Below are 19902 nucleotides of genomic sequence, written 5' to 3'. Positions count from 1 at the left end.
TGAATCACCAGGAGAGCATTGTGTAACATTGTTTATCTAGATTGCACAATATTAATCGTAATTTTACAGTAACATTGTCAATATCACAGTGATATCGCATAACCTACTATGATCTAGATCAGCGATTAACAAAGGGGTCGATATCGAACTTAAAGCATTGCTAATTCTCACTCCGTCTTCTTCTATTCACCAAAGTTAGAATGAAAAATAATAATAATAAAAAAATTGATCTTAAAAGTAGATAATTTGGCCATGGGGGTCTGTGGAAACGGTTCATTTTGGAAAAGGAGGTCACTTATCCAAAATAGTTTGGGTATCCCTGATCTAGATGGTCTTAGTAGACCTACAACTTAAAGACATATTTAGAGCATGTGACATTCATTTAACATTTCCATATCACCCAAGATCAGCCACTTTAAAGAAAGGTGATGAACTTTACTCGCTGACTAAGCTACATACGTTCATTTTTTTATTAGGGGAAACGCAACGTACTTATCAGTACTTAATTGGTTTTATTTTTTCTTTGATGGTGGCAACCAACACGCGGTTCACCTGATAAATATATATCTTTAGATAATATACTACTAATTGACTTAAATTAACTTATCTCGTTGAATTATAAATAAAATATTTTTTTTATTACGGAAAGCTACAGATTATAAAAGCTAAACGTTGGAGATAAAACAAATGATGTAATAAAGCGGACATTGACAGCCTGTCTACCTTAATTTGTAACCACGCGTTACGTTACACAACAACAATATTGATAAATAGAATTAGACCAAATCTTTTGATTTTTTTCTCTTTAATGTCTACTTTATATATGTATTTATATGTCTATACATTTATATGTTATTTTTTTTAAGTTTCATAATTTGCGAACTCCTTCAATTTTTTTGTGAGACCTAATATGTATTACTAGGAGATTTAGGTTTATCCATTAATTACGGGACATACTGTATAACTAATTAATGTTTCAGTTACTCACGCTCATATTACTAAGATGGGAAATTTTTAATTAACCTTTTATTAGCTAAATGTGTATTGTCACTTTTGTTAGTGCGTTAAAAAGAAATAACTTATACGAGTAGTATAGCAATAATTTATCCTACTCTAAATTCTATTAGCACGGGCTACCATTTCAACTTTCATCATCATCAGCTCACTATGAGTCCCCATTAAGGGGCTCGGAGCCTACCCTAAGTTAGGGGTGACTAGGCCATAGTCAACCACGCAGGACCAGTGCGTGTTGAATTCACACATATCTTTGAATTTTTTAAAGATATGCGCAGCGTAACAACGTCAGAATAAGAACCCAGGACCTTGAGATTTCAAGTTAAGTGTTTAACCTCTGAGCCACCGACGCTCATTTCAACTGTACAGCAATCGAAATAATAATCATTGTTATTATTTCAGATTAAAAGCGATAAAACTGGTAAAGCTTGTTTTATTCGATGTGTTAGATGGCGTGAGTACAAGAAAACTGTATGTACTTATTTTATAGGAAAAACAAATTGTTGATGAAAATTGTATACATTTGAGTCTGACGTCGCCTGATTCCATGCAATGAAAGGTAAAAGAAATAATGAGGTCTACTACAAATTAAGATCTAAATAAAATATCTAGATATGTACACGCAATTTTGACCCATTTGCGTTTTATATTATAATATTCTTACGAGGAATAAGAAAGTATTTAGTAAGTCTAAGTTAGAATTAGAAGCAAAATAACTCTAGCAAAGTGCATTCGATTTATGAAATTTAATGATAGTTCATTATAACTAAGGTAGAGAACCATAATTTGGCTCAATAGAGCGTGTAAAGACTGTGTAAGATATTAATTACGAAAATCTATAGCGTGGTAAGACTCCATACAATATTATTACGTTAAAAATGTTTATTGTTATGGCGCATGAAAACAAATAAATTTGGTTTTTTACTGACACACTAAACTAAATCTAAGAGTTAATAATCAACAACATTACATTTAAACATACAGACAAAAGAAAGGTTAAGGTCAAAATAAGGTTCTGTGTGCCAAAAACCTTACACATTTACACAGCTTCTCTTTTCTCTTTTTTACGAAACGCCTGTGGAAAAAAAAATTCTGTTGAATAAAATTTGGAATAGTTTAGTTAAGTTTTTCCAGTTCCAGGTTAAAGAATAAAACCTATTTCATCCATGATCAAACAATCTACAATAGATGCATACACAATGGCAATACAAGACTTATTCAATTGCAATAAAGTATAATTTCGTTTGGTTTCGTTTCATTTATTTCCGTGTAAAGAATGACCACAATGTCTCGTGTTACTCGAGCCAAGGGTCGTTCGTGTATCGATTTTAGAGTAAGCGTAGTAACGTGCAATCAAACTCACATTGATATTTCTTAACAAGGAAATGTTTAAAGTCGTATCGCTGTAATTAAAATAACAAACTCCAAAGAGTCATTCAACCTTCTTTTGATTCGTAATTAAAATAAAGGTGAATGACTGAATGACATAATTCTTGATTCATGACGAGGATTGTCTTTATGAAAATTGTATCCAAATTCGCGGGAAATGTAAATATTTGCAAGAAATGTTACAATATTTATGAATCATTTCATTGACTAACATAAAATGTTCCAACCGGAATTTTTATTGTATAATACTCATTTTCACACTGTTTTGAAAGAAAGATAATGATCATAGCATTAATGGCTTAGCTCTTAGTTATTTTACTGTGAACTTTTATGAAAACTGTAACGTTTGTTTGTATGACAACAGATAAACATGTAATCAAAAACATGTAATCCATATTCTCACATTATCCTGGTGCGGTATTTACGCGGTCAGTCTGTGAGTCACAAGGCCGCGCATTCCGATGCATTTTCACTGATGATAAAAAAAATAATTAGTCACTTTTGAATACAGTTCATTCATAATCGATTTAGAATTAAAGGTAAACTTTTATAAAACGAATTGGCGAAGGAAGTAAAATTTGGTGGTCGCAAACTCTTGTTATTGAATTATTTAAATAACCAAATATAAAATGTATTCAATAATAAAGTGTTCAATATATTTTGACTAAGTTTTAATTCATTTCCATATAGATCGTTTGAATCGGGGAATTTTGAAAACAAAGTTCTTAGACAGCGATAATAATCTGCTTTATTGAAAGAACAAGTACTTATAACTTCCAAGAACTACATGGATATCAAAGTAACACTAAAGTGATCCGCTGTTGGCCACCGGCGCAGGAGGTGCAAAGTGGCCGGTTCCTGCATCACGTCTGATGAGGAAGTGCCAGCAATCAGGCTGTCACCGAGTCGACAGGTACGTCTGACTCATAGCCTGTCATTGAATCACAGGACATCTCGCACATCTTGCTAAGTGATCGCGTCCGCCACGTGCCTCCGTCTCATCACGTTTGCACGACAAACAATGTTATACGTGAGGTTTATTAAGACATTTATCTAAGTCATCCTTAAGCGTATATCATCTGTCTTTTCCTTACTCATCTCTTCTCCTTCATCACATCTCTCTTTCAAGTAAATCGACAAGCATTTTTTAAGAGGACAGTAACTGATAACGGCAGTGATCACCTATGGAGAGATAATTGTTAGTTTGCTTGCTCTTTCCTGGTTCCGATAATGCCTAGATAAATTAACCTCAAACAAGCAAACTGTCGCCTTTGGCTACGCTCGCGCGAAATTATAAAAAAAAACTGAATTAGTATTAGTAATATTAGTAAGAAGTAAGATATCATATTTATATACGTGGATTTACAAACTATATCACTACAAAACAATGCGGATGTATGAAAGGGCGTGACTCGGAAACGGATTTGAGGTTATACATGAATCTGCTTTTCGCGAAATTCAGTTACTTCATCAGTATTTAGTATTTACGTAAGTAGAAGTACTAAGAAGTTTAAGAAACCCCGGCAGTGAGTAACTGATAACGGTCACTACGTCATTAACAGGTTAAACTAATACTTGTAATTATTTTGTCATATGTATTACAGGAAGAACAGCAACCTATTATGACGAGATCGGGACCGGGGATTATAGCTCGGTTCGTTTATGAGTCGATGTGAAACTTTTTCATAAAATCTTATCCTAAAACAGTTTTATTCAGTTGGTAAGTGTCCGAGCTATATTAAAAACAATGTTATTTATTTATTACTCCGCCATATGACATCCCAAGCTTATTAAACTGAATTTTCCGAACCATCTATTTCCAGAACTTTGAGTAATTCTTCCATTGTAATTTGAATTTTTAACAAAAGCTATTTTTGTGTTTGAAAATTATCTCTAACAGATGTCTGGTAGATTTATTAGTTTATAACAAACAGATGTTAGTCAGGTATACAATAGGAAGGTGAAAATCCTACAACTGAAGTAAGCCGCTAAAACAAATTTGTTTTCAATACAGATAATAAATAGTTAATGCCGACCAGATGTAACTCGCAGTATTATTTTAACAGGTAATATTAAATTGTATTAAAATACAATAACCATTCTTGATTATTGTTTTTATTTAATGGTTTACAAAATATTACCAAGAAGTAGTTTATATTTATTTTAAATACAACTTTACATATTTTGTAATACGAGAATCAACAAATAAACTAATAAAGATATGAATCATATACCTCTTATGCAAAGCTTGAAAGTGAAAACATTGTATTTTTTCTCTCGTTTTAACTAAGTACAGTATTTAATAAAAAAAATGAAGGAGAAAATATTTCGGAACGAACAACGTTGATTTTAAGTTCACACAGATCCTATGCGTAATAAAAAATGGTAATTAAAGGTAACAAAAGTGCGGACACGGAAAGACACAAGGCCGGACAGGTTTTATGAATGGCGTCTTTATTGTGGCTACAGGTTACACAGCGGACACAACACGGTTGTAAAGTTTCCGAGAAACTTTGAATAAACGTACACAGATAATGCAAAAACTTTACGACTATTCTAAATACTATTGTCATTGCTCATCAATGAATCCTTTGCCCGCCCTGGCGTGCGAAAGCGGCTGTCAAAACGAGAATTACTATTTTTTTAATTTGTCACCTGCCGCTTGGCATGGAGCCAATCGCATGAAACCCATTGTTCTATTTTATTTTCGGCGTGTGAACTTGCTTTTTAAATAAAGATGTACACTATTATTTCGACACGTAGAAGCTGTTTGCGAAATTGATGGTCTGTGTGCACGGTTCACGCTCAATTTACCTTCATTATTTGTAAATGTTAATAAATGTTTCAGACAAGCTATTCCCAAGGATAGATTTTTACACGTTGTAACCATAGCGACAACTCTTTTAAACATTACAGGCCGAATCATGGATTAAAACAAATGATAGGAACAATAGATAGGAATAAAGATGTTTGGTATAAAGTTCTTAATATTGTTTGATAAATTTCCCATTAGATTATTAGCGTGAAGTAATTTCTTTAGAAGTTTTAGGAAATGGGCGTTAAATATCATCAATAACATACAGACGCTATAGCTCAAGTATTTATTGATTTCATTAAATTACTCGCCTACGTTAGTCCAAACTTAACGTCATATGAATTTTAATAAATACAAAAATGGGTAAAGACAATATAGAGACTGAATTTCTTAAAATACAGAACTAGTTCTTAATAATGTTACGTCTTGTACTTGTAGACTAGACATAAACCCTTTTTTTTAATATGAACAATGTGGTTAAATGGGAACGGTGTTTTCGAATCTTTTGATATCCAAATTAAAATAAAAATTTAAGATTTAGCGAGTGCCGCATACCCTTATATAATAAAAATCTTAACCCATATTTTTCCAAATAAAATTTGCACTAAGCGTCACCCTTTGTTACGTAATAACGAAACTGCGACAATAAAAGATTCGTTTTCAGATTTCAATTATCTAAGGAACTCTTAATATTTGAACTTAAGACAAATCGGATGAAGAAATAATAGCGACCCTGCGGGCAATTTAGTCCGCTAGTTGAGGGTCCACTTGACCTAGATAACAGACACTAAATAGGTGGGACTTGTCTAGACCATGGCGCTAGTGGGATGCTCGACCACTACGCGAACCACAATAACTATTCTTAGTGAAACTATTACTATTATTATAAGTCTTCCAGAATGATTTAGTGCCTTATCAGAACGTTACAAAGTAGCACCCGTAATTGTTGAGTGACGAATTATGTATCCCATTTCTTTGGTAGAAAAGGAGTTTGACATCTGCCAAAGAGGTGGCATGCTGCCCACCATAACCTTTGCCTATTTTAATTAAGTAGAAGATAGGCGAAAAATATAGAAGAGAATCGCGCGGGAAATCGAAAAGTGTTAACAACGAGATGTAGTAGATATTAAAGTTTGATTGAAATGTTAATAATGTATATATGTAAATAGTTTTATAATAAATGATTTTAACATAAAGCATTTTTGGCTGCCATGCTGATGTTATCACTTTATACAGAAGTAATAAATAATTTTTTGTGAATACCAAAAAAATGTAATAAAGAGTTAACGAGAAATAAAAATAACCAACAGCAAACCATTAATGTCGTTACACAATAAACAGGTCAACTGTGAAACAAGAAAGTCTTAATTCATTTTATTCCCGATGATAAACATTTTACGGGCGGTATGTAGAGCAAGTTCCGGACATAATTTCTAAACGATTACATCTTTTGTGGAGAAAATCTTTTTGAGAAAATAGTTAAGCTCTGACATACAGGATTTCCATGATAAAGTTTGTTGGAGTAGGTACAGTTGTGGTCTGGGGAAAACAAATCTTTTTAGCTATCTGTAAGTAAAATTATCCGTAGAGCTGAGAGATGCGGACGTCCGAGTTCGAGCGGCGCCTGGTCACCGTCACCGCACGGATGTAGGGAACTGCCGCACCTACGCCTTCCCGTTTGCGGTGACGTCACCAACACATTATGCTACACCTCTAATATTATTATAATCTTGTGAAATTACAAACATGTTTCGATTGTTTTTTGTAGTACGCGCGGCCGATTATTGACGGAATTGTCTACAAACATGACATTCGTCAGTTGTATTAGTTTTAGCTGTGTAGCTTTTAATTTTGATTAGATCCCGTAGAAAAAATTACGGTCAATTTAAATCAGTCCGAAACAAGTTTAGTACACAGTTCTTGTGTAGGTACCATATATTTGGACATAGAGTCTTGTAGAATTAATTACATTCGTTTAAAGTCTCAGTTCAATCAATCTGTATTTCTAAACGTATTTTAAGTGCGATAATACTATATCTATGACACACAAACACGAGCCTGATCTAAGCGTAAAGATGTAGGTATAGTCTAGTTGTCACGTCAAAGGATGTCATTATGTTTCCCTAATTTTCTCGTGCCAAAAACTTGAGCACGCGTGAATCATTGTACGGCGGCGGCGCGGCGTAGGTAAATCGCCGGCATCCTGCTTACAGCAATTGCTATGACTCGGTGGCGCGAGCGCGAGTCGCTTCCCGAGCGATCTGACGCGCGGCGCCTATCGTTCGCCGCCGGCCGGACAACATGGCGATACTGCGTTCGGATATTGGATAATCAAAATGACAAATTGGCCGTTTAGTTATTTGATGTTGAGATGCTGTTTGCAAATATTTGGGGTCTTTGCCTTATCGTTTTTGTTACGAAAAGTATTAAAAGAGGTGCTTAAATTAAAACTGACCAAACTTTAAATCAGAACTTTTTAGAAAAACTCAGTCTTGAGAAAATTATGCTTTGCTGCTACAGCGTGACGTATTTAAATAATTATTAAATTAATATTTACGTCAAAAGAGCTTTGCGAAACAGATTGCGGTCAATAAAGACGAGCATCATTGTTATTGTTGCCTATTCTACTTTCATTTCCTAGTAAAGAGTCTTTAGCGGTTTTATTTATTTATTTATTTATTTATTAACTCTTATTGCTAATACAAAATATACAGAAAAATTACTAAATACTAATTTACATCGCAAGGGCGGCCTTATCGCTATAAGCGATCTCTTCCAGGCAACCCTGTGGGACAGGAGAGACTAACATAAATAGCGGGGTGTATCATAAATATAAAAAAAAAGGTCAAAAATAAATAAATAAGAGCAAGAACTATGTATAATTAAACTAGTTAAATACGAATATACTAAACAGATTATACAACTTACATAATATATAATAGATTTAGCGAGTGGCTTTATTCAGGAGATGGCTATGTAGCTGAGATTTGAATATAGCTAGGGACTTTGACTCACGAACATCACGAGGCAGCTCATTCCACAAGTACGCACCTTTCACTGTGAACGAATTCAGATAATAACCCGACCTAGTAAATGGCACATCAAGTACATTACCATACCCAGAGCGTAGAACACGGCAAAGGTCAACACTACGATAATGAAAACACTCCTTCAAATAGGGGGGAGAGCGAGGATCAAATAGGACTTTGTACAGGAGGACAAGAACATGCTCGTCTCGACGGAGCCTGATAGGAAGCCAACCGAGCCTCTGACGATATTCGGAGACGTGGTCATATTTACGCAGTCCAAAGGCGAACCTGACGCAAACATTTTGTAACCTTTCTAATTTGTTAAGAAGTTCTTCGCTGAGATCGGTAAGGCAAACGTCTGCATAGTCCAGAATAGGGAGAAGTAGGGATTGCGCAAGTTCAACTTTAGTCTTAACAGGCAGAAGGTTTTTCCAACGGTTAAGTGACCTTACCGCAGCAAAAATCTTGCGACTAACTTCTGAAATGTGCTGAGTCCAATTAAGTGTTGAATCTATATAAACACCAAGGTTCTTGACTGCATCACTCCATGGTAGTGTTACATTGTCATAAATGATTTTGGGAACAGTGTCATAATTGGGCCTATTAACCTGCTTCGATCCACCGATAACTATAACTTGAGACTTATTAGGGTTTACCGTTAGACCTTGACATTGACTCCAACGAAGGACAGTGGCCAGATCTTTATTGATTACGGAAACAGCTGTATTAAGGTCATCAGCAGGAGCGTGGGTATAAATTTGGAGATCGTCCGCATACAGGTGGTAGGAACAGGAGAGGAGGGGAGTAAGGAAATTGATGAAAATAGAAAACAGAAGAGGGGAAAGAACTCCGCCCTGTGGCACACCAGCAGAAATGTCACAGAAGCTTGATACACGATCATCAGCCCGTATGCATTGTTGCCTCCCAGAAAGATAATTGCGAAACCATTCAACTGCAGGAACAGAGACGTGAAGCGCGCTTAACATTGCACTAAGGATGTCATAGTCTACAGTATTGAAGGCATTACTAAAATCAAGTAAGGCTAAGACAGTAAGTTTCTGATTGGACATAGCCAGGCGAATATCATCGGTGACCTTGGTTAGCGCGGTAAGGGTACTATAGCCGGAGCGAAAGCCAGATTGGAAAGGACTGAGCAAGCTATTGTAGTTAATAAATATACTTAGCTGTTGATAGACGAGACGCTCTAGGACTTTAGATAAGAAAGGAAGGATGGAAATAGGTCGAAAGTGAGTAGGTAAAGTAGGACATTGCACTTTGGGAATTGGGATTACTGCGGCTTTACGCCAACAGTTCGGAAATGTGCTGGAGCTGAGCGAGTAGTTGAAAATATGGCAGAGAACAGGGAGTACAACTGCTGAACTAAGAGTGACCATTCTCCGACTAATGCCATCAACACCCTCAGCATTAGACTTGATGTCAGTTATACTTTTCTCAACTTCTTGCAGAGAAACAGTTTTAAAAACAAAGGAAGGATACGGGGGATCGTATGACGGAGGGGGTAAGAGAGCATTAATAGACTGTTGTTTTACTGAGCTTGGGATGGAGCAAACAGAAGTGAAGTGAACATTGAGGGCATCAAGGTCAAGATTCGGAGAAAGGGGAGATTTGCATTTACCAATACCAAGAGAGTTAAGAAACGACCAAACCTTAGCGGGATCACCATTACTAACAGCAGAGTGAATGTGTCGACGCTGTGCATCTCTACATAATCTGCTGCATCTGTTTCGTAGCTCTTTATATTTATTGCGGTTCAGATCAGTAGGGTTATTTCTATATTTAACTTTAGCTGCGTTTCTTTTGGTCATATAGCTTTTAATGTCATCAGTCAGCCAAGGCGCGGGCAGGTGTTTCAGCCTAATTGGACGAGGAGGTGCGTGTAAGTCAAACACTTGCAATAACAGAGTGTTAAAGACTTCCATCTTTTCGTCCAAAGTGGGAGCACAATAAACCGCATTCCAGTCAGTAGCATAGAGATCTGCCAAAAGCTTATCCGTATCTATAGAATTGAAGTTCCGCTGAAGAGTTATACGGGGCTTGGGTTTAGGACAACGTATTTTGTAAGAGAGGAAGATAAGGTCATGGTAGGAGAAAGCTTCGGCGTTAAATTGTCCATGGGCACATACATGATCAGGCGAGGATACAATAATAAGATCTAACAGGGAGGGTGCACAGTTAGGAGAGAAATGCGTTGGACCAAGGGGAAGGATATTAAGATTTAAGGATTTTGCTACGGAATAGAGTTTCGAGGCACGGGTCCGATGTAGTTTGTCATTGTTTACTAGACAGGTTTTACTGAGAAGCTGAACTGTTTAGTTAATAATTACTATCCTAAGCCCTGTTTATCGACGGCTAGGTTAGACTTTACAATTTTTTTTATTAAATATTTAACTATATGTTAATTAAAATCTGTGACAAAATGTTGTTTTGTCACAAATCCATAAAAGTAAGGCTCATTGAGACGCTACGATGCCGAATTAGTGGCAGTGAACCTAAAACATGGCGGTACTTGGCGGATGATGTACGCTACGTCATCTAGTCTCAATAAAAAGTCCGGTGCGAGGCAGTGACGTTAGCGCGCCTTATACGGCCCTGCGCACCCACGCGCCTCCGTCGCCCTCCGCACCCTTTGGCCGCCCACCGCTGGCCAAGCTGTCCTTATCAGCCCTTCTCCCTAAAGGACTCCTCTCGAGACATGACTCCTCTGGTCAAGGCATGATTTCGTTGAGTTTTTAAGAAAATCATAAAATAGTACATAGGTCATAAATGTGATGAAAATAGCTTAATAAGAATTACAGTCTGACCTAGTTGCGACACAAAGTGAAAACAGTCGTTTCTTTGTTGTGAAGTCTGGTCTTCGAACTCAGTCTCTGGTAATCGTGACCCGCGTAGCCCCGCAAGACAAATGTGGTGGACGTGCGTAGCCACTGTAATACAGTTATTCAAGTGTTACTTGAATTTTTCGTCAATTTTGTTGGCTATATAACTGATTATGTTGCTAGTTATAGGATGCACAAAAAAGTAAAACAACTCGTGACATTGCGGAAAACCTACAGAAATATTTTTTATAACACCAACAACAAGCCAACACTGAGCCAGCGTGGTTGACTATGGCCTAGTCAACCCTAACTTGGGGTGGGCTCTGATAGTGAGCTGATGATGATGATGAACAACAATTTAATTTTAAAAAATCTTTACCATGACATTGATAGTGTTGAATTTAGTCGTAGATGTTAAGTGTTTCAATATACATGGAGATTGGGGCGCCCTCATAATAGAATTTTTTATGTTGATAAGGCTTTAATATACGACAATGTTTTAGCTTTTATAGGAATCATCGAAAAGCCAGCGTAAAAGTTATGTAATTAAATACAATCGTATAGTACTCAATGTAGGCTTTCGCGCTGGAGAAATGAGTCAGACGGGCACAATGAGCGAGCCGCGACAGCTTCGCTCCCTGTCACTTCTTAACATTGTCTAATTGGCCGCATCTCGTCGGCACATCGGCGGAGATTTCGCACCGATAGCCATATCATAGATTGCATTATTGAGTCAATTAAAGTTAAAAAGCGTATGTATAAATGGATCCATCACATTTTAAAATTATAATATTTTAGGTTAATCGGCTAATATTTTAGGTTATTTATTTCATTAGGAATGGGAATCCCGCTCAGAATCTATTGCGATGTTCTCAAGCCCCTTTCCTTGTATATGTATTCAAAACAACCCCTAATAACGTTAGTATTCCTCGTACGTATATCAAATCAATGAAGATGACAAAGAATTTAATCATTCACATTACTTGTAATGTACATAAGTGTTAAATGACAGAAACAGATTATATTGTGGCAACGATATAAATTGTGTGTTGTAAACGCAAGCGCCGGGTCCCTTCCGGCAGTTTCGCGGCGAAGAATGGACTTCCCACGATGCGGCACCGCCTCGCCTCGTCTGCGTCGCGCTGCGAGCCGAATGCGAGCCGAGAGAGACAGCCATCTTCGGGCCCGTTGTTTTCTAGTGAAATTATTTTCGACTCGTTACTGTCACGCCATTAGATATCGGCTCACGGCTGCGACTATAATTCACTGTGTCTAACCTTAAATGAACTTGGAAATTGACAGCTCTTCGATGCCGTGTAATTCGCAATTGTAAAAAAATTACAACTAATTTGATATGACCGTTAAAATAACACTAAAGCGATAACTTGAATATTAGTTTTGAATTAAATTCTATAACACAGAATTTCACGGCATGTTCACATTTTTAAAAATTCTGATGCGCTTGAGTATTTATTTTTTAAATTCGTACACCGGAAATAATCTTTCTGTCGAATGGAAACATTATTTCTGATTTCGAATACTAGAAGAATAATTACAAAACGCCCACAATAACATTATTTTGGTTCTCTGAACATAATTGTGATTAAATTTATCGTCGACTCGATTTGTCTTACAGACTTTTTCAATGAAAAATTATTTGATAGTAATTTTTCAATCCCACACCACGACGCGACGGGCTGATAACATGCGAAACTCACAAGTAATTAGTTCTGCTTTGTTATATAGATGTGAGCTTTGATCGTCTACGGTCTAAAATAAAAATAGAGGACCTAAACTAACTATAAACTGATAACTTTTTACAAACATGTCGTTAACAGTAACATGTTCTTAAAAAATCTAAACAACGTGTATAAACAAAATGGCGGCATGTTTATTTTTTTAAAGGCATCGGTAACATGGTATTCAGCCAATCAAAGTTTCAAATAACTAGTACGTTATAGCCGATGATGGGCACTTGATCAAACAATGGCGTGATAAAAGGCAGGTGACACGTGCGTTCTCCAGTAGTTTTTTAGCCCACCCCGGAGTGTAACAGGTTTAAGAGCTTGATCGTTGAAGTGGATTGTAGAATATTTTGCAACCTGTCCAGATGTGACACATCGAAAAAATGTATCCATCCAGTTGACGTCCTCTCAGAGACACGAAGTCTTTTTATATTTAATTTGTATAGTTCCACATAGAAAATTACAATTACTAACTACGTCCAGTTTGTTGCAATTTTAATCAAATACAATCTTGTATGTTCCAAATAATGAAAATTTGTCAGCTAACACACGCGTACAGGTGTTTGTGCAATAAAACTTCTAGTCTAGAATCGTAACAGATATAAATATAGTTGTATAACGTGACATCATCAACATTTAAATATAAATTGTAAACTAGTATTTTGAAATTGATACGTATACGGAATTCTGAACATGATAAGCATAGATCTTTACTTGTACGACTTAATGTCATAAATTCATAACTGATAGTTTTAGTGGTAAGGTTCACATGAATAAAAGTCAGATATTACAAAGCAAAAAAGCGGGAGAGATGTGCCGCGAAGCGCAAAATGGAAACTTGTAATATCTACCTACTCGGTCACGCCGTCATTGCTTTTGTTTTTAGTACGTATTTTTGGAGTTAAAATATTTCACTTATGCGTCCGACGCTGACACCAAATCGGACACAGTTGATGTCAGCTTCGATTTTGTTGACGATATTCAAAACAGTATCGCAATAAGTATTAGAAATTAATAATATTATTTAAAACGATAACATATTTCTTCAAATATGAAAACACTAAAATTAAAACTAAACGTAGTTCCACTTTATTTTTGGTGATACAATTTTTATAACACGTTTGTTAGTAAAAACTTTATTAATCTTTGAGAGGAGCGTGTCGTTTTTGCAGCGCACGTGCCGCCATCTGGCGCAAGGAGGCGGTCGGGCGGAAGGCGGGCTTCGAGCCGCGCGCACGAGCAGAGGGTCAGGCTCTGCTCAGATGAGCGCGATCAGGTGCACTTGATCGAATCACCACATGCATCTCACCCTGACACACAGACCAATCGATAAAGTTTGCCTAAAAGTTTGATCGTTTACCTTACTGATAGTTTTAGGTTTAGGACGAGGAAGCGTCTATAGATTCTTCCTTTTTTCTTAATTTAGATGGAAATTCAGGAATAAATACTTGTTAATTTAAAACGAAGTTTAAGAAAGCTTTATTTCATTTAGGTAAGAATAGTCAGTATTATTCATATTTTAAGATACTTAAAAATTACTATTATTTATAGCACAAAGATTAACGATAAAATATATGAACTTGATCACTGACGTTCACAACATTCTTATAATGCGAAGAAACTCCGATTCAAGGCAACTGAGATTCTCCGATGCATTACAAAGCTTGCATTACGCAATATAATATTATTTCAAGTGACTAAGATAGGTTTGTAAAACAAAACGGTTAGACATAATAGTATATATAGATAGGATTCAAACTTGAAGCTCGAAAACCTCAGCCCTAATTAAGATTAATTCGACACTTCAATAGGAAATAAGTACAGTGGGCCTAGTACGAACAATTGTAACAATAAATAGCCTTTGTCACAAATATTCGTGCTAGGCACACAATAGACTTTTCGGAATGTGCGCTTATAATTTTATGCTTAAACAAGATCACTTTAATGTCACAATTGCTGCTATTGCTAACAAAGTTTGTGAAAACTAACGTCTCAAAATTCTCAATCATAATGTTTTTGAAAAGTAGCAGGAAGATTTTCGCGCGGCAATATAATGACAAAGTGGGCCGGGCACGTAGGCATGTTAATTGGACGCAATGACCACTGCCCGATGACCATAAAGGATCCAGCGTGGGCCGAGCGACGCTCCGTCTAACCTACAACCAAGACTCAGACCCGCGAACTTCCATTAAGGACCGCATTTACGCCAGTCTTTCTATAGAGCCTGGGCGGCGCGGGAGGTCTTTGTAAGCTGGCCGCGGGGGCCTCGGATGCCGCTGGATGTCTCCAACTGTCTCGTTTCGCCTCGGCTTGATGTGTTCATTCACAGCAGTTTTGATTGTGAACGTCAGCTTGATTTAAATAGCGTGTGCAATGATCATTCCGACCTAAAATGTTAGCAAGCGACAAACTATAAATCCGCAAAGAATTCAGAACCTGTGTCATCTTCCGCGATGAATATTTATTCATGCGTCTTATAAATCTTTTGCGTGGCATATATTATGTCTAGATTTACTAACTTATTTCACAGTCGTTCATTCATGTTTTGTATTATATCGTTTATTTAAATTCTCTAACTATACTTACCTAGTCATAAATTGTTATTGATACTATAATAAATTATGAAATAATTCAATATGAATAATAATATGTATATTTTGATAATAGTATTCCAGCCTTGATAACATTTGAAAGTAAATTTTTAAAGAATTCGTGTTAAAACTATTATAATCGAAATAGTGATTTCGGAAAGGAAGAACTTTCACAACAAAGTAATACTTGTACGCATTGTTATGAACACATCCTTCGTTAATCGTGAAGCCGACATCCTGCCTTATTTCTGTTAAATGGGTGAGTTTGATGAGTATTGAACTTCGAAAAGGGCCCGTAATCTAGTTCGGCGCGGTGTCTATTTCTGTCGGCGTGCATCCATCGGGAGCCGGCAGCAGTGTGATGCGCGGCTATTCCGGGCGAGGCAGGTTTTCGGGGAATGTCAACAAACCAACGGCTACTCATTCAATGAACTCTATGCGACGTCGGTGGCTCGGCGCGCTGGCTCGGTGGCGGACCGGTCGGTCGATGGCGTCGGGTACCTATTCATAAAAATATGTGCTCCCGGAGGCTCAATGGACAATTGCTCTTGTCTCGCGCGACCTTTCTTTCTACCTCTTTTATAGTTTGTACTGTACAATTGATCGCGTATTATTTCTTAATCCTTTTTTGAAAAACTGAATAAATAATAATAAAAGGGGCCAGATCAAATTTCTTTTAAGTCATAATTAAATTTGAGTTGTTTAAGTAAATAAATGTGAGCAAATTTTAATGGCAGGTGTGTAACAATATGTGCTAGTGAAAAATTACATGCGAGCGTGGGCCACGTCAGGCTGGTCTCTAGCATGTGTGTACTCAGCTACGGTTCATTATAATATTTAACACAATATAGTTATATGGTGCAATGTTGCCACATTCAGTCCACTAACCAATATTTAGGTATATTTCGCCTAGTATCATAAAATTAGGTCAAGATCATATCAATTAACGTATTGCTACTATTTGTAGTATTCTGGTTTGTTAACAACTGTTCTGTAATATCATACAAACAGTTCATGAATGCTTCAATTTTACTAACTCTATCAATAATCAATAAAGTCGTGTTTTTGTATTCTGATATAACTCATATGGAAACTTGTTGAATGAAAAACATTGAATAAGGATTTAGTTTCATATAATTTTCTTTTAACAAATGATCAATAGAAAACTGTATAATTAACAATGTAGCGTCTTAACAGATACTTCAAAATTATTAGTGATGTAGGTAATATTTTACATATACTTTGGAATGTTCATACAAACAGAAATAGACAACAGGGGCTGCCCTCACATAGCTAGCGGAGCCTGAGCTGCCAGCTGGCCCGCTGGGGGAAAACTGAACAGATTTTGATGTTGCAGGTTAACATAGAACCTCCCCAAAGGGCCAGCTCACAGAGCAGGCGAACATCACACAACATTGACTTTACTATTTTTTTTGTCTCCCATTGCAGTGTAAGCCATAGAGAAACAAGTTGATTAACAAAACTCTTATTGATATTAAATGTTTACAAAACAAAATTCACAAAGCATAAGGCCAAAGCAATGTTTTATAGATCAAGTGAAAGCAATAGGAGCTAGTTTAGATCATATTTTAGCAGACAAATCAGTACTCAATGGCTCACACTGCTCGGGGAATAATTTTATACACCATCCAATGTTTTACGATTTTTACAAGACGAGATTCAAAATGAGATAACAACAGGGAATATAATATGCGAGGCGGTGCTTAGCAAGTTTTAAAATGCAACCGTTACTTGTTATTAGGCAACTTGGATGCTATTGATACTCAAGTTTTTTTTTTAACTAAATAAAGCAGTCAATAAATAAACGTTTTATAAATATCTAATAAATACCTACACTGGCTATATTTACAAGAAGCCTTCCACGTTCCGGCCACATTCAGCCTTCAAACAAATATAATACAGCCTTATCCCACTGGGATATCTGGTATAAATTAAAAGTAAAGCTGCCGGCTTAACATCCGTATTACAAAATAATACTGACACCAGTAAATACTCTATCGCGAGATGGAATGTGCGAGCGCGCCGCGGCGACGCCATAGGAACTCTGCTACTCGCTGCCTCACAAACTTCCAAATTCATCACAATTATATTCAACATAGAACAAAAAGTACTAATAAATACAGTAAACATTGATTTACAAGTATCTATGCAGCGGCACAGGCACTAGCATATCTAGGCCTGGTGCACACTTCCCCGCCACACAAATCCTCACATGCCATTACTCTCCAAGTAACCTTTCCACAGCCACCAATCATTTACATAGAACATTTTGCACATCAAAAGATTTTTCTGTAGAGAGTAATGACAATGCAAAGCTTTGCTTCAAGACTTCCCCTTAAAACATTTGCTACATCAAAACAGTAACATGCAGGTCTGCAATGGAACACTCCGCACCCACGGAACAACACTTTCCCGGAGAGAACAATTTACATAGTCTTATTTTCAACATGAACCTAACAATTACACAGGTGTTACAACAAACCAATATATATTATTCCCTCCGAGAAGCTTTACCTCCCATATTGCACAATAAGGGAGCAACGACAACACAACAAAACATTTCTACTTGAAGCGAGTAGCATTAGGTACATTTTCACAGATGAAGGACACATCCAATACACTGAACATAAACAAGGTACAGAGTACATTCACATGGGGAGAGACTGAAATTTACATCCACACAACGCAACCCGACGGCTTGGATCTCTATATACACAAGAAATTCCTTCCAAATAAATTATAAGCTTCGTAAAATAATTATCACATAAATTTTTCTTATCTTCGTTCTCTCCACATAACTTAACACATACACTATCTATATGTACACGAGTGTCCGAGGCGGAGGCGAGGCGCAGGCCGGCACTAGTGTGCCGCACAAAGCTGCACACGACCTCGCGGTGCCGCCACCGCTACCAGCTGCACAGGCGGCGGCCCGCGCTCCTCGCCAAAGGGCGGCGCCTTCGCGCGCCGGTGCAGCCGTACCCACGCGCCGAAGCAGACTAGAATCGCGAGGAACACCGCCACGGTCACCCCGCCGGCGATCGACGCCGTCTCCATCAGCATCTGCCGACTCGTCAGCACGTACGAGTCGTCCAAGTCTTTGAACTCGCAGCGCTGGCCCACGAAGCCGCTCCGGCACTCGCAGTTGTAGATAGGGCTGTCGGAGATGACGACGGTGAAGCATGAGCCCCCGTTCAGGCAGTAGTACTCCGAGTAGTCGGGCTCGCATTTGAAGATGGGGAAGGTGACGTTGACGCGCGGCTGGGGCTGCGGCTGCGGCGGCGGGCGCTGCGGGCGCGCGGGCCGCGCCGGCCGCTTGGAGATGGACGAGGAGCACGCGCCCGCCAGCGCCCACGCCGCCGACACCACGGCCCACCACACTACCAACGACTGCATTGTGCGCACGAGCGCTGTCTCTGTGCCTGTCCCTGTCCCGACGCCCGGCGCTCTCGGTACGTGCACGATTTTGACATTGGACGGTGACTTATAAGAAATCCGAGAGGCGATGACATGACCGCTTTCGAATTTCGAATTCGAACCCTTCGCTCGCATCCGCGTCGGCGATCCGCCCAGACATGTTTCCTGTGTCAACTTTTTTTACGTCGACGATCACTCGTTCATGACGGAGGCGCGGTTTCTATGAGCGCCAGAGATATCGCATCGATTCCTCCACAGACATGTCGAAAGTGAACACTCGATGAAGATCGGACACTTAGTTTACTTGTTTGTGATTGATCACGGAGCACATATACACAATGTCCCGTTCGAAACGAAAACACAAAATGGTGCTGAGCGTATCGGACTCGCACTGCCTTCACCGTTGTCTATGCGCGACTGACGGAAAACGTAAAGCGTCGCGTCTGCTGCATCTGCCATCTGCCGACGAGAATGAATGCGGTGAACTCGCTATCGTACACTGGTGTGCGAGACCCGTTTCTACATAATAGAATACCAATACATGCGTAATTTACGCGAGTGTGAGTAAACTTTTTTTTATTTACTGTATGGACAAAGAGACGACAAAAAAGCCTTAGGATTTGGAATGGTATTATAGTCAGCCTTAAGTCCAACTCTCTTTCTATGCAATTTTCAATATAACTGTGATATATTTAACCATAAAAAGTTATATAAAGTATACTTCATAAAGTTCTTCGGCTACTTTTGGCAATAATTTGTAGTACCTAAATATCTTATAATTTTTGTCACGATTCGATGTTTATACAAGTTTTGAAAAAAAAAAAATTATTGACGTTTTTTAAACACGCCGTTCCTCCCAAAAAGGTTTTTATTTCAGTTAACAAGCCAGGAAAAATATGTAGACCATCATCGTTATTAATAACCTGCCCACAGGTAGGCATTCCACAATAAATATATGTTAAAGATATGCATATTTTTTGTAATTTATCCTTCATTTAGAAATATAAAGTTAGCATTAAATAAAAATACATGTACCTAATCAAT

The 19902-nt window shown here is 37.7% G+C and overlaps 1 protein-coding gene across 1 annotated transcript; it reads right to left on the bottom strand.

Annotated features, from left to right (window-relative positions):
* Positions 1-17733: 17733 nt before the first annotated feature.
* On the bottom strand, positions 17734-19369 carry LOC106718879. Its single transcript, XM_014513079.2, has one exon. The coding sequence runs from the start codon at positions 18991-18993 to the stop codon at positions 18304-18306; it is 690 nt and encodes a 229-aa protein (XP_014368565.1). The 5' UTR covers positions 18994-19369; the 3' UTR covers positions 17734-18303.
* Between the last annotated feature and the right edge of the window lie 533 nt (positions 19370-19902).

The sequence above is a fragment of the Papilio machaon genome, chromosome 16 (assembly GCF_912999745.1).
Source record: "Papilio machaon chromosome 16, ilPapMach1.1, whole genome shotgun sequence".
NCBI lineage: Eukaryota > Metazoa > Arthropoda > Insecta > Lepidoptera > Papilionidae > Papilio > Papilio machaon.
This window is presented reverse-complemented; position numbering and strand designations above follow the sequence as displayed.

Excerpts from the sequence above, each read along its gene's own strand:
- LOC106718879 (XM_014513079.2), bottom strand. The coding sequence starts at position 18,993 with ATGCGAGCGAAGGGTTCGAATTCGAAATTCGAAAGCGGTCATGTCATC.